We start from the raw sequence: 13,549 nt of genomic DNA, 5'->3' as shown, positions 1-13,549 counted from the left end.
AAATAAAATATTTAAAGTAGCTCTTTTTGTAGTGGCAAAGAACTGGAAATTCCTGGAGTAACCAGCAACTAATGAATGGCTGAACATATTTTGGTATACAAATGAAATGGGATTACTATTGTACCATAAGAAATGATAAAAGTGAGAATTCTCAAAAGACTTGTATAAAGTGATAGTGACATAAGCAGAAGCAAGAGAATAATTTATTACAGTAACAACAATACTGTAAAGACAGACGACTTTGAAAGGCTTCAGAACCCTGATTAATGCAATGACCAACCACAAGTTCAGGGGGCCAGATGTGAAGTATGCTACCCATCTCCTAAGAGAGAGGGCAGGGCCTCAAGATGCAGAATGAGACAGCCATTTAGGGGGATTAGTTTTGACTAAGCATATTTGTTATGAGTCTTTTGTTTTTATTTTTTTTGTCCAATGGGGAGAATGTGAGGGAGAGAAAATGCCTTTTCACTTAAAAATAATTTTTAAAATAAAACAAGGCTGATAGGCTCCCCCTGACTCCATCTAGAGGTTGGGGTGAAGATTCCTTTATAAAGTGGTATGAGAATTAATATACAGGATAGGAGGTATTACTGAAACATCATGAAGTGAAGCAAAGCCCAACCCTCTACCACAGCTCCCTAGGGCCTACCGAAGTATCTAACTATCACATAAGGATAGTCAGAAATTGGAATTAAATAATGGAATACAAAGCTTTGGTGTGGACCTGAAATTTAGCAAACACAACTATAAATTGTTAAAGTTGTGTTAAGAATAAAAATAATTTTAAAAATGAAAAATTAATAAAAAGATTTTAACTAATAACAATTTTAACTAATCAAGACCTACTTTGGGGGAGCAGGGAAGCAGTTTAGGGTTGAGTCAGGGCCTCAAATGCCAAGCTCCAGGGTCTGGCTTGGATCCCAGAGGCAACGGGAAGCAATGGAGCTTCTTGGAATAACGTGAGGACACCCAAAATTTGGCACATTGGCAGTTGTATGGAGGATGCACTGAAGAGGAAAAGAGTAGAGAAAGGCAGGGAGACCATCTCAGAGATGATGGTGGCGGCTTTGGTGTAGAACGGGGGACAGATGGGACGGCTGTTCTCCAGGCATCATCAAGACATTCGGTTGGTAACTGATTAAGATATGGGGGTGGTGAGCGAGGAAGAAGGAAGCGTGAAGGAGGACAGGTGACGTCCTTGACAGGGGAGTAGGTCTGAGAGCAAAGATAAGGAGTTCACTTTTGGACCTCTTCAGTGTGAGATGCTTACAGGACGTCTAAGTACAGAAAGGAAGAAAGAAGCATTTAGTAAGTGCCTACTACATACCAGGTGCTGTGCTCAGTGCTTTACAAATATTATTTCATCTGAGCCTCACAACAACCCTGAGAGGGAGGTGTTCTTATTATCCCTATTTTATAGTTAAAGAAACTGAGGCAGTCAGAGGTTAAGTGATGAGCCCAGTGGCACACAATTAGTAATTATCTGAGGCCACATTTGAACTCGGGCCTTCTTGACTCCAGGCCTAATGCTCTCAGCATGGTACTCACCACCCAGCTGCCTAAGCAGTTTGAAGAGAAGGGCCTTCAACTCAGAAGAGATAGAAGGGCTGAACAGACAGTTCTGGGATTCATCTGCACAGAGATGGCAATTAAGTCCATGGGAGCTGCTGAGATCACTGACAATGTGGGCTCAGGAAAGAGCCTGGATGAGAACAGCTGGGGTGGGACACAGGGTGAGAAGCTGTGCAGCCTCAAGGGCAAAGCCCCAGCTGAACTCAGGGAAACCTAAGTTCAAACCCTGTCTCAACTCTAGGATGCTGGCAAGTCACCTGACTCTCTGTAAAATGGGGATAATCCCAGCACCTGCATCAGGGGACTGCTCCCTGCCCTCCAGGAGCAGGGCCTGTTTGCCTCTGCTCACCAAACAAAAGGTACCAGGGTTTCTGGAAGCCAAGTGGGGTCAGGCAGGCCCCAGCCACTTACTAAGGGTCTACTGGGTGCCAAGCACTCTTCTGCACACTGGGTTTACAGATACAAGCAAACACCATTCCTGCCCTCTGGGGGCTCACACTCTAATGGGAAAGGACAATCCATTAAAGGGAGGAAAAGGACCAGCCAGGCCCATGGTCAAGTCTGGAGGATCAGAGGCTGGAGGAGAATGAGGCATGGCTAGTCTGGGCCATCCCCAAAGTGGAGGCAGCTTTGTCACCAGACCGCTGGGGTGGGGAGGGAATGGCTAACCCTCCCCTGTAACCTCCAGCAAGTCATTTAACCTCAAGCTTTTGGGCCCTCTCTTGTGTGATGAGACACAGCCAAATGGCCAGAAGGTCCCTGCCAGCTCAGCTCATAGCACCATCCAGAAAGGAACATGCCAGGCGCCCTGGAGCCAGGTCAATGGGGCAGAAAAGGCAGCGTTCACCTGCCCAGAAATCAACAAATTACCAATGGGAACCTGACTTATCACTTTTATGATTGTTTAGGCCTGGGGTGGGGAACCCACATGACCTGGAAGGCTAGTCCAGGCTTAATTGTGTGATTGGAGTACTTTTATCCCCCTAAAGAACCAGGTTGTTTAACATTTGCCAGTATCCCCCTGAATCAATTCCACACCACAATGGGCTACACACTATGACTGTAAAATCAAGGAGCCGAACAAGACTACTGCTGACATCTTTTCTAGTTCTAAATCCTATAACAACCTGCAGTCAAATGGGAGAACAAGCTCCAGCTCTCGCAGACTTAGAGAAGGCAGGATCTCTCTCTAAATGTATCAAGCACTTTCCATGGGGCTACTATCACCTGCTTAGAGCTGGGGAGACAAAGAAAGCCCAAAACATAGACAATTCCCATTCCCTTTCCCATGGGGGAAAGTAATCTGGCGTGTGGAAGGACAAGGAATCACCACTGAATTCCGAAGAAACACTGGAAAGCTTAGCGGATGAGGGAGAGAGTGCATTCCTGGGCTGGAAGGCAGGCCAATGCAAATACAGCGGGAGGCCAGTGTCCCATCAATAGGGACACAGAGGGACACAAAATCTAAGAAGACTAGAAAGGTGGGAAAGGACAAAACGACTGTCAAGGGTTTTAAATGCCAAAAAGGTTTTATGTTTGATCTTGGAGGCAAGAGGGAGCCCCTGGAGTTTACCAAGGAGGGGAGAAGCCATGTTCTAGCCGGTGCTTTAGGAAAATAACTTCTGATAGAAGAATGGATGGGAGTGGAGTGAAACAGGAGGCAGAGAGAGCAAAGACAGGTTATGTAAATAGCCCAGGTGAGAGATGACTAGGGCCTAAACTAGGATGGCAACAACATGAGGAGAGAAAGGGACAAAAATGAGAAATGTTGCACAGGTAAAAACAAGCCTTTGTGGGAGAAAGACAGACAGAGGTTGGAAAGTAGTTAAGTGAGAGGATGCTGGTGCCCTCAACAGTATCAGGAAACTCCAGGAAGGAGGAAGGCATTGGGGAAAGATAACAAATTCGGTTTGTATCGGTCGGGAGCTCCAGGGAGGAGGGAAAGCTGGAAATGGCAACTGAGCCCATCAGAGCCATCTGGGATGGGAAGGGAAACATCCTAGGAGAAAGGGCCCCGTGGGGCTCCCACGAAGGGGACAGAGGAGGCCCAGGACCGAGAGCCAGCCGGCTGGAAGGCCCTGGAGGTCCACAGGCTTGAGCACTGGACAATCAGGCCACGAGAGGAGGGAGAAGATTATCGAGGCCCAGTGATCGGGGGAGATCCGGGCTCCCGTGAGCGGCGATGAGTGAACTTGCAGACCCCACGCAGATACTGGGCTCAGTACTGCAAGCTGGGGAGGGGGAAGGGCCTGGGCGTGGATTGACGTCCGGGTCCCCGCGGCGGGCGGCCAGGTGTGGACGCCCGGCGTTTCTCGTTCGTGCCCCGGGAGCTTCCCCAGAACGTCCGCCCCTCGAGGGCCGGGCACGGCTGCCAGGCTTCCCCACGCCAAGCCCAATCCCGCACACGGAAGGCCCCTTACGCACGGGCGAGGGGAGGGCCGGTACCGCCGACCTGGGGGCACAGCCTGGGCAAAGGCCCGGAGGATGGAGACTGCGGGCCGATCCGGGGCGCGGGGCCCGAGTGCTTAGTGGACGTGGCGGACCGCTTCAAACGTCTCTCTCCGGAGCCATGGAGGGCTGCCTCGCGCCCCCCACCGGGACCCAAGTACCTGAGCCACGGGCTCTGGAGTCCCGGTCCCTGAAGCCCTCCGCGGACGCGGGAGGCTGAACTCGAGCTGGGGGGGAGGGAACTGGCGATGCATAGCGGCCACGGCCACACCCTCCAGCGCAGGTCAGGCGGGCACACGAGGCCGGCGACCTGCGCGCATGCGCCCCTCCCCACCCCAGCCCCAACTGCATGGCTGTCTCCCGCGCGAGCCTCCCGCCAACCCTTCCTTTGTTCTCTCTCTCCGGTGCCCCGAGCGCTCACGTGGAGAAAGGGCCGATGCGCATGCGCTTCGCCTTCCCGCTCCCTCCCTGGCCTCCACCTTCCCATGAGCCCTTGCGAGCTCCTATTTAAGCCCCTCGCCGCGACCCGTTCGTCCTCTTTGGTCGCCGGCAGTGAGTGAAATAGTACTGGTTATCGGGTGGCCGGGGAGGTGAGAGCCTATTTTTTTAGACTAACTTTGTTCCCCACCTTCTGGGTTCCCACTCCGCAAAGACTTCCTCGCCCAAAGCGGTGGCCCTGCCTTCTGGGGGAGGGGGAGGGGGGGTCTCCGGCGCCGCGGCCGCGCCCCCCTCCGAGCTCCCGGCGCGCATGCGCGCACGCCCGGCCCCGGGGGAGGGAAGCGGCCGCAGCTGTTTGTGGCTCCCCGGGGCTCAGCGGGGGTCTGCAGCCGGTGTCCCTTGGTTCCTGCCCTCGAGGCGCGTCGGCCCCAGGCTGGATGGGGATGGGACAGGCCCCTCGGTGATGAGACCTTTCACAGACCTGTGCTGATCTCTGTGAGGACGAGAACGTTTCTGAGGGGGGGGCCCCTCGCCCCAGCGCCTTGCTGCGGACCCCGGCCCCCTTGACCTGCTCTTTCCCCCGCAGGGTCGCCCACGTCTGGAGCAGAGCTTCGGTGAGTCGGGGCGCGGGCCTGCGGGCGGGCCGCGAGGATGACCCGAACTTGGAATTCTCTCTTTCTGATGGCCCAGTGGAGAAAGCCTCGAGTCCTGAGCGGCCCGGCGAGGGGCAGGGGCGGGGGGTCCCACCTCAGGGGGGAGGGGAGGGCCGGCCAGGAAGGCCTCCCAACCCCTGCTGTTTTCCAGGTGGAGCCTGGAGGCCGACCCTGCGCGCCCCGCTCGGGATGGGGCTGCTAACAGGTGAGTTCGGGCCTGGGCCTGGGTACGGGTACGAGCATGGGGGCGGCCACGCGGTGATGAGCCTCCTGACAAGCATATGGCTGAGCCTGTTGATGTCACCTTCCCTTCTGAGGCGTGGGGCGGCGTCCCCCTCCCCAGGGGGAAGCAAACCCGGCGGGTGCGGAGAAGTAAGACGCTTGTTCTGTGTCCCCAGGCCTCCTGGATGGATGGACAGAAGAACCGGGACTTGAAGCTGCCGCAGGTGATCCACGGGAGGGTGGGGCCCCTGCTTCCTACTCATTCCCTGTCAGATGATTGGAATCTGCCTCCTGATCCTCCGTGAGGACCCCACGTCCTATAGCATGTTAGAGTTCTGATGGCAGGCCCAGGCTCAGGCAGTGTGTGCTGCGGCCTTGGTTCCTCTGACCCCTTTTTTCTCTACCAGGTCTCCTTGGTCCATGCTACCTTCACCTTCCTCCTTAACGAGTAAGTTCTTCCCTGGTCACTTCCCTTTTCTTGCTGACCTGTGAGCCCTTGGTCTGAGTTGATGATGTGGGTGTGAGCCCATTATCTAATGGACGACATATGTCTTATGGCAATTTTTGAGTCACCAAAGCCCTGATCAACCATAGGGGGCTGCAGAGTTCCTTTTGCAAGCCTTGTTTAAGGGATTTCCTAACCTGATAATGTTTCCTCTGTCAGGGGAATGCTGATCTGTGCTGCACCAGGCTGAGAAAACCATGGTAGGTAGCTTTTCTTTGACTCCTTAACTTTGGGATCCCCTTGCCACCAATGAGGAGAGCAAACACATGTCTTAACCCCAGTCCTGACTCCAGAGCCAGCAATGGTGAACCCACTGGGGCTAGCTGGGGGAGAAGAGGAGGGCCTGTTCAAAAGGAACTGTCTGAGGTACACACAGGGCCTTCCAGAGGCTCATTGATCTCAAGGAGACAGCTCTTGGTTCATCTGCCAACATTTCTGTTTCAGACTTCGCCACTTCACTGCGGTTTTCCATTCCATCAAATGGCAGCTTTTCAAAAAAAAGGTTAGTTGATTGTTTTACCACCAAATTTCAAAAGTAATTTTGGCCTTTTGGGTTGCAGTTTCAGTGATGAGTCTAACTAGCTCACTATGATTTGTGTAAAATGAAAAGGCCTGAACATCTGAGAAACTGTTCCAAGGGGGATGGGGTCCTATGGGCAGGGACAGGGATCTGACTGACCCATTGTTTCCATAGGTCCTTTTAAGAATTGCCTAGGGCAGGTTGTGAGATCATTTACTGCTATGTAAGTACTTGGTTGGGTCCGTTATGATGGGGGGGGGCGTGTCCCTGGGTAAGGAGTTTTTTGCTAGGCCTCCTGACATGATGCATTCATAGAATCTCGTTCGGCTGAACCCCCCTGTTGAGATATGCATATCTGACCAGGAAAGAGCCTCTAGAGCAGCACTGACCTTGGGGGGGGGGGCGCTACAGGAGTAAACTAACTCAACTTTTTTTTTTTCCAAAGTTGCAGGCTCTGGCCATCTGACTTGCAGCAGGGTAGCACTTTCTTTGCAGGGACTTCTAATCCATAGCTAAAGGTGAGGTTCCCATTACAAAAATCCGGGCTGCCTTCCCTCTCCTGTCCCAGGGCCTGTCCCCACCAATGACGAGAAGAATACCGCCCCAGTCTGATGGATTCCAGTGACTGATAGGTTGTTCTGAGTGATGAGCAGTACCCTGGGACCTGGCATGTCTTGAGACATCTAAAGACAGGGCCTTGGGCAGGTTTTTTCACTTGTTGTTCCTCCACAGGCTGATTGTTGCTGGTGCTGTCATGGCATACTAAAGAAACTTAGTAGGTAAGTTTGGGGGAGGATAAAGATGGAAAAGATCCTTTAAAAATACAGGATCAAATCAGTACCATCCCAGTCTGATCACTGACTGGAGGATGTTTAAATGGCATGGGATCTGGGGAATGAGCAGTGAGGATCCCAATGAAGAAGACATCACCTGTCTTACTCCTTGACCTTGCCCCAGAACCTGCAAAGGTTGAACCCACTGGGGCTGGCTGGGAGGCAGGAGGAGACTCTGTTCCAGAGAGAACTGTCTGAGGGATCTTTTGATTTGGGGCCAGTGAAATATTGGTTGTGTTTGCCTTGTGTCGGGCTTGGAAAGTACCCTCCAAAATGAGCACCTTTTCTTTCTCTTGCCCAAGGTCCCGGACGGCTAGTGTGTGAGTCAAGTGTGTGAGGCCTAATTTGAATTCCAGTCCTCCTGACTCCAGAGCAGGGTCCTCTATTCACTGTGACACCTGGCCATCCCATTTTTTTCTCTTAAAGGAACTGAAACATATTTACTATCAGAACACCCTGCATACATGTGCCATTGAATCATTCAGTAAAAAGACTGAATGTTGCTATGTATTTTGGAAATAAAAGTTTTTATTTCTTCTGAGTTTGTTCCATCAATTCTATTTGATTGGGGGAGGGGGAAGGAGACAAGTGGGGGAGTAGCAGAATCTTACTAGCTTGGTTTTGAGGAGTTGAGCAAGCCCCAGCACTGGCAATATCGAGGGATGCTGTCTCGTCATGTCCCAGCTAAGTTGCACCGGCTCAGTCTATAAATACCCGCTTGGTCACAGAATACCTAGACTGTATCATTGAGATGGTTTGCTCCACCAAGAGCACTTCAGGCCAAGCCAGTGCTTGCTGCATTGTGGAGCTGGCCCAGCTGGGGCCAGGGGAGGAGTCTTGGGGCGTGGTGACTGGGGGTCCTCTGAGGTCTTGTGGAAGGACGTTGGGCTGGGCATTAGTTGCTTGAGCTTTGGAGATTAAGGCACCTCCTCCCCTTGCTGGCCCCAACATTCCACTAGTAATGGAATTTTTCTAGGTTAAATTGAGCCTCCTCCCATGCCCCCAAAGCCTGGGCTCTCTTAAGCAGCCTGTGCACTTGCCATGGCCAGAAATTGCCTGTGGCTGCTGTTAATGTTGGTGCTGCCCACTGGGAGCCAAGGGATACCATGTCTGGGGTCCAGCAGTCCCTTCTTGCCTCCGGAGGAGGGAAAGACTCAGCCCCCACTGCCCAAGGTCAGTGCCTGCATGGTACATTGTGCCAAGCAGGTCCTGCCTAGATTGGGAGCTGGTGTCGTCTCCGTGCTCTTTAATGAAGCTCGGGCAGGTAAGGCGGGGCCCAGGAAGGAAAGGGCGGCACCAAAAGCCTAGCACTGCCCAGGGAGGGAGAGGGCAGCCAGTCCTTAGGCGGGGGAAGCAGCATGCCAAACCATTCATGCTGTACTGCTAGGTTACTGCTGACTGGGTAGCTACACTGGGCCTGTGCCCAGGAGAATGCACCAGAGATCACTGGGTAAGAGCTGGGAGGAGGATAGTGATGCTTCAGAAATACAGAGACTGGGGGCAGCCAGGTAGCACAGCAAGTAAGAGCACCGGCTCCAGTGTTGAGAAGACCTGGAGATCGAATCCACACTCACCCAGAAACACCTTGAGCAAGTTACTTAACCCCGATTGCTTTAAAAAAAAAAAAAAGAAATACAGAGACTAGCCCAATGCATCACAGCTGAGGACCAGCCTAGAGCAGACCCCAGGTCTTCAGCTAGAAAGCTTTCCAGATCATTACCCCATTTTAGGAAGAAGCCAAAAGACCTGGGGTTTCACAGACCTCAGATTTGGATCCAAGGGGCCATGCAGTCAAAATTTCTTCGTTTTGCAGATAAAATGGGGATGATGATGTCATTGGACTCTCCAAATTATTTTATTGCAGTTTTTTTTAAAAAGGTGAAAATACAATTGGCTTCCTTTGTGATCCTGTCTCTGTATGCATTGAAAGATTCCGAAGAGTTCACAGGTTTTACCAGCCTGTCAAAGGGATCCAGGACATAGAGAAGGGTGTAAATGCAAGTCTGGACCTCAGGGGTTAAAAAAGGGAAAGGAATATTGTGATAATCCCAAGGACAGAAGGAGAAAAGTGTGGAAGCACTTTTAATTTTATGGAAAGTGAGGGCCAAAGCCAGGACTAAGGATTCCTGTTGGATTCGTGTCAGGACCTGGGCTCAAATCCTGATTCTCATCTTTCTCCGGACCTGTGTTCTCATCTGTACAATAAAGGGGTTGACTCGATGGCCCCTTCCTAAGGCCCCTTCAGGCTCTGAGTCTTTGAAACTGAGTGTCTGAGGTAAGATCGCGGGCAGGTCGGGCAGATTCGAGGGAATGACTGAGTCCCTGTTCTGTTGTCTCCCCCCACAGAACAAGGGCAGAGATACTGCTGGCTGCGGCGCCGTCGGGACTGCCGGACCAGAGAGCACCTCACCAGGGTCTTTGTGCTGCTAGATCTGAAGGAGCCCTCGGCTACTCCCTATGAGCTGCTGCCCACCACTCCACCCCTGTCCCCACCAAGCAGACGCCTGCGGCCCCGGAAAAATGACAGAGCCCTGCTTAGCCTGTCCAGCTGTGGGCTCCTCTATGATGTCACCAGGCCCTTCCGGAGTGCCAGGAGAGAGGGCCAGTCCAAGGAGGCTGAATTCTGTGTGAAAGCTGTGTGCCCTGACAGCCAGCCTTCCTGCCAGCCTCTTCAGGTAGCCCTGAGCTGCCCCCCTTTCCTAGCCACACTCTGGGGCAGTCGCCCCAGCACCAAGGATTCCATCTCCATTCAACCCAAACCAGTGCTCCCTGGACAAGTCTGAACATGGACCTCTGGACACGGACTCTGGTACACAACCTAAGAGACTCTGGGCTGCCAGATCTAGGCTGCAGCTCTGCCTCCCCGCTCCCCACTTCTGGATGTGGGGGCTGTTGAGGCAGCAGTGACTGACCTGAATAAATCAGCCATGTGGCTCCTCTTCATCCGCTCTTCTCTCCCTCTGTGAAGGCTTATAAATCTCGGGGAAGATGGTGTGGAGGGAGGAAGGGGAAGGAAGATGGGACAGGGCAACAAGCCTCCAGCAAAGCATACTCACTAGTCACTATGTTAGGCAGGCATGTATCCACAGTGAATAGAGCACTGGGCTGGACCCAAGAAGACCCAGTTCGAATACAGCCTCAGATGCTTACTAGTGGAGTGATCCTGGGTGGGTCCCTTAAGCTCTGCCTCAGTTTCCTCCACTGTAAAATGGGGACCACCTCCCAGGACTGTTGTGAGAATCAATGAGATCACTGTAATGTACTTAGCGCCAAGCCTGGCACATAGGAAGTCTGTAATAATGCCTGCTCTCTTCTTTCTTTGAGGAGCTCACTCTCTAGCAAGAGGTGACAACCTATACATATGTGTGTATGTATGTGTATATATATGGAGAGAGAGAGAGTAGATGCAAGATAATCTTGGGGGAAGGCACTAGCAGCTGGAGGGCATTAGAAAAGATATATGGGGGCAGCTAGGTGGTGCAGTGAATAGAGCACCCATCCTGGAATCAGGAGGACTTGAGTTCAAATCTGACCTCAGACACTTGACGCTTACTAGCCATGTGACCTTGGGCAAGTCACTTAACCCCAATTGCCCTGCCTTCCCCTCTCCAAAAAGAAAAAAAAAAAAGGAAAGACATATAGAAGGAGATGTTTGTTTGAACTGGTCCTTGAAAAAAACTAGGGATTTTCCAAGGAAGAGGTTGCCCTCCTTACTAGCTTACTAGCTAGGGGATCCTGGGTCATCTTTGACTTTTGGTTTCCTTGTCTGCAAAATATGGAGAAATGAGCCTATACAAGAGTTAAGAATTTCAAGGGAAAGAAGATAAAGTCTCATGCTCAACTGATCTAATTATGGGGTTTATTGACTAAGAGGCAGGTGAACATACAAGAGAGTGTATAATCTTCAGTTTCCCTGGGTCCCTCCCTATCTTTTGCCCAGGGAAAAGAAGCCGAAATCCTCACTGATCACAGATCAGCTCTCTCCAGATGCTAACAATCCAGCCCAAAGATGATCCCCAGAAGTCAGGGGCTAGGGGATTACTCTAAGGTAGAAAAAGGCAGCTGATTGCTAGGGGAAGCAAAACCCTATCACCACTGTATATCCCAGTCATCAACAGGCCAGAGAAGGAGGAACACATGGGCTGGTAGAATCCCTCCGGCATTGAGCTACACTGGTGTCTATCCCTTGGTCACTCTAGCTTTCTCTGTCTGCCTTGTCCTGCCTCTTCTTCTGAGGAAAAGGAGCCTAGTTTAGCCAGCCTGCCTCTGGGCTATAGGAATGGGAGCCATGATTAAGTTGGGAGGGGAGGAGGAGTTGGTAAATCCGTTTCTAGATCTGTGAGGGCTCATCCTTTGAAATTTGTTGCTTCATCACAATCTCAGAAGCCCAGGTAGGAAGAGAGTGTGTGTGTGTGTGTGTGTGTGTGTGTGTGCGTGTGCAGGGATCCCGGAATTGTAAGCATTAGTGGCTATTAGTCAAGGCCAAGAGAAAGAGCCCTGATTTTAGGGCCATGACATCTCTCTTTTTTAAATTTTTAAAAATAAATTTGTTTACTTTTAGTTTACAAGGTTCAGTTCCACAATTCCTTCAGTTTCAAATTCTGTCCCCTTCCCTCCCCTCCCCCCCATGGCAGCATACAATGAAGTATAGGATCTGTAAATACTTTCACATTAGACATTAGTCAGGTTATAAAGACGGATTGTATCAGATGGAATGGAAAATGGTAAAGAGGAAATAAAACCGAAAAAGAAAAAGATCAGGTGGTTTGCTTCAATCTGGATTCAAACTCAGTTCTTTCTAGTTCTCTCTCTGGATGTAGACATCTCTCTCCATCATGAGTCTTTTGGGAGGGACTTATATCACTGCATTGCTGAGAAGAGTCCAGTCTATCAAACTTGGTCATCACATGTACGTTGTGTCTGTAATTGTGTACAAATTTCTCCTGGTTCTACTCTTCTCACTTAGCATCAGTTCGTATAAGCCTCTCCAGGTAAATATGAAGTCCATCTGCTCTTTGTTTCTTATAGCACAATAGTATTCCATAACATACATATACCACAACTTGTTCAGCCATTCCCCAATTGATGGGCACCCCCTTAATTTCCAGTTCTTTGCTACCACAAAAAGGGCTACTATAAATATTTTTGTACATATGGGTCTTCTTCCCACTTCTATGATCTCTTTGGGATATAACCCTAAAAGTGGTATTTCTGGGCCAAAGGGTGTGAAATTATTTATAGCCCTTTGGGAGGGCCATGACATTTCTTAACTTCACCAGGGAATTGCTGACACAGGAGGAAGACCCTAGTGAGGAACCTCCTTGGCTTCTGTGAAGAAACGGAAAGCTTTTATGATTGCCTGGTCTTGAGCACTAATTGTTAGGGGCAGGATAGTGTGTCCCAACTCATTAGAATAGTCTGGTAATAACACTGGATTTGAAATCCAAGGACATAGATTCAGATCGAACTCTGCTACTTATTAGCTGTGTAACCTTGGGGAAGTCCCTTCTCCTTTCTGAAGCAGTGGAAGGAAGGATTTATTGAGTACTGACTGTGCTAAGACTTTGGTGATACCAATAGAAGCATAAAAAAAAATATGCTCACTATTATGCTAGAAGAAATGACAAACAGAAAAATCCTGGGAAAACTTATATGAACTGATGCAAAGTGAAGCAAGCAGAGCCAGGAGAACCTTGTACACAGGAATATTGTATGATGATCAGCTGTGAATGACTTAGCCACTCTGATCAATAAAGTGATCTGAGACAATTCCAAAGGACTCATGATGAAAAATGCGAGACCCCCAAGAGAAAGAACTGATGAATAAATCCAGAGTGAAGCACTATTACCTCATTTGATCCTCACAACAAGCCTGGGAGGTAGGTGTTTTTGTCCCCATTTTTAATGATGAGAAAACTGAGGTAAAGAAGGTAAATGTCTTGCTTAGAGTCACACAGCTGGCATCTGAGACTGGATTTGAACTCGGGTCTTACTCCAAATCCAGCATTCTATCCACAGTGGCATCTGGCTGCTTATGGAAGGTCTTTGAACAAGGAGAGCCAGTCAGACCTGTGCTGTGACAAGATTATTTTAGGAGCTATGTGGAGGATAGACTGACAAGGAGAAACACTGGAGCTATGGAAGTCAGTGATGAAACCATGACAATAGTCTAGGAGAAAGAGAATGAGAGAGTGAACTAGGGTGATACCCAAGGGTAAATGTTTAACTACAGGCTGGGGATGGGGGGCAGGGATGTAAATATGATGTACTTTTAAATTCGATCTGCATATATTATATTAACGTTTTCTACATCACTTTCCTGAGTCCTGACAATCAGCAAGACAATCATAAACCAAGT

At 50.3% G+C, this 13,549-nt stretch overlaps 1 protein-coding gene and 7 non-coding genes across 10 annotated transcripts; all 8 read left to right on the top strand.

Moving 5' to 3' along the window:
• Window positions 1–4,549: 4,549 nt before the first annotated feature.
• Window positions 4,550–11,399, top strand: LOC138144772 (uncharacterized). 3 transcript variants are annotated; one of them, XM_069066184.1, is made up of 12 exons: window positions 4,550–4,610; window positions 5,045–5,072; window positions 5,263–5,316; window positions 5,510–5,557; window positions 5,741–5,781; window positions 5,998–6,038; window positions 6,283–6,340; window positions 6,533–6,581; window positions 6,804–6,876; window positions 7,091–7,133; window positions 7,494–8,455; window positions 9,538–11,399. In XM_069066184.1, the coding sequence occupies exons 11-12, from the start codon at window positions 8,233–8,235 to the stop codon at window positions 9,972–9,974; spliced, it is 660 nt and encodes a 219-aa protein (XP_068922285.1). In that variant the 5' UTR covers window positions 4,550–4,610; window positions 5,045–5,072; window positions 5,263–5,316; window positions 5,510–5,557; window positions 5,741–5,781; window positions 5,998–6,038; window positions 6,283–6,340; window positions 6,533–6,581; window positions 6,804–6,876; window positions 7,091–7,133; window positions 7,494–8,232; the 3' UTR covers window positions 9,975–11,399. The 3 variants fall into 3 exon arrangements, with proteins under 3 accessions (XP_068922285.1, XP_068922283.1, XP_068922284.1); XM_069066182.1 differs by having other exon boundaries at window positions 7,091–7,137; XM_069066183.1 differs by having other exon boundaries at window positions 6,283–6,344; window positions 7,091–7,137.
• LOC138144986 (small nucleolar RNA SNORD26) lies at window positions 5,102–5,175 on the top strand. Its single transcript, XR_011164062.1, has one exon. It is a non-coding gene; the product is annotated as a small nucleolar RNA SNORD26 (small nucleolar RNA).
• Window positions 5,602–5,677, top strand: LOC138144985 (small nucleolar RNA SNORD28). The gene has a single exon (XR_011164061.1). It is a non-coding gene; the product is annotated as a small nucleolar RNA SNORD28 (small nucleolar RNA).
• LOC138144981 (small nucleolar RNA SNORD22) lies at window positions 6,083–6,208 on the top strand. Its single transcript, XR_011164058.1, has one exon. It is a non-coding gene; the product is annotated as a small nucleolar RNA SNORD22 (small nucleolar RNA).
• LOC138144979 (small nucleolar RNA SNORD29) lies at window positions 6,399–6,467 on the top strand. Its single transcript, XR_011164056.1, has one exon. It is a non-coding gene; the product is annotated as a small nucleolar RNA SNORD29 (small nucleolar RNA).
• LOC138144987 (small nucleolar RNA SNORD30) lies at window positions 6,655–6,722 on the top strand. Its single transcript, XR_011164063.1, has one exon. It is a non-coding gene; the product is annotated as a small nucleolar RNA SNORD30 (small nucleolar RNA).
• On the top strand, window positions 6,935–7,005 carry LOC138144988 (small nucleolar RNA SNORD31). The gene has a single exon (XR_011164064.1). It is a non-coding gene; the product is annotated as a small nucleolar RNA SNORD31 (small nucleolar RNA).
• On the top strand, window positions 7,268–7,394 carry LOC138144980 (small nucleolar RNA SNORD22). The gene has a single exon (XR_011164057.1). It is a non-coding gene; the product is annotated as a small nucleolar RNA SNORD22 (small nucleolar RNA).
• Window positions 11,400–13,549: the final 2,150 nt, after the last annotated feature.

Source organism: Petaurus breviceps, unplaced genomic scaffold (genome assembly GCF_028583685.1).
Source record: "Petaurus breviceps papuanus isolate PSGF00001 unplaced genomic scaffold, PetGlider_PUasm1.0 90721, whole genome shotgun sequence".
Taxonomy (NCBI): Eukaryota; Metazoa; Chordata; class Mammalia; order Diprotodontia; family Petauridae; genus Petaurus; species Petaurus breviceps.
This window is presented reverse-complemented; position numbering and strand designations above follow the sequence as displayed.

Excerpts from the sequence above, each read along its gene's own strand:
- LOC138144772 (XM_069066184.1), top strand. The coding sequence starts at position 8,233 with ATGGCCAGAAATTGCCTGTGGCTGCTGTTAATGTTGGTGCTGCCCACT. Across the intron at positions 8,456-9,537 it reads CTTTAATGAAGCTCGGGCAG|AACAAGGGCAGAGATACTGC; the intron begins GTAAGGCGGGGC and ends CTCCCCCCACAG.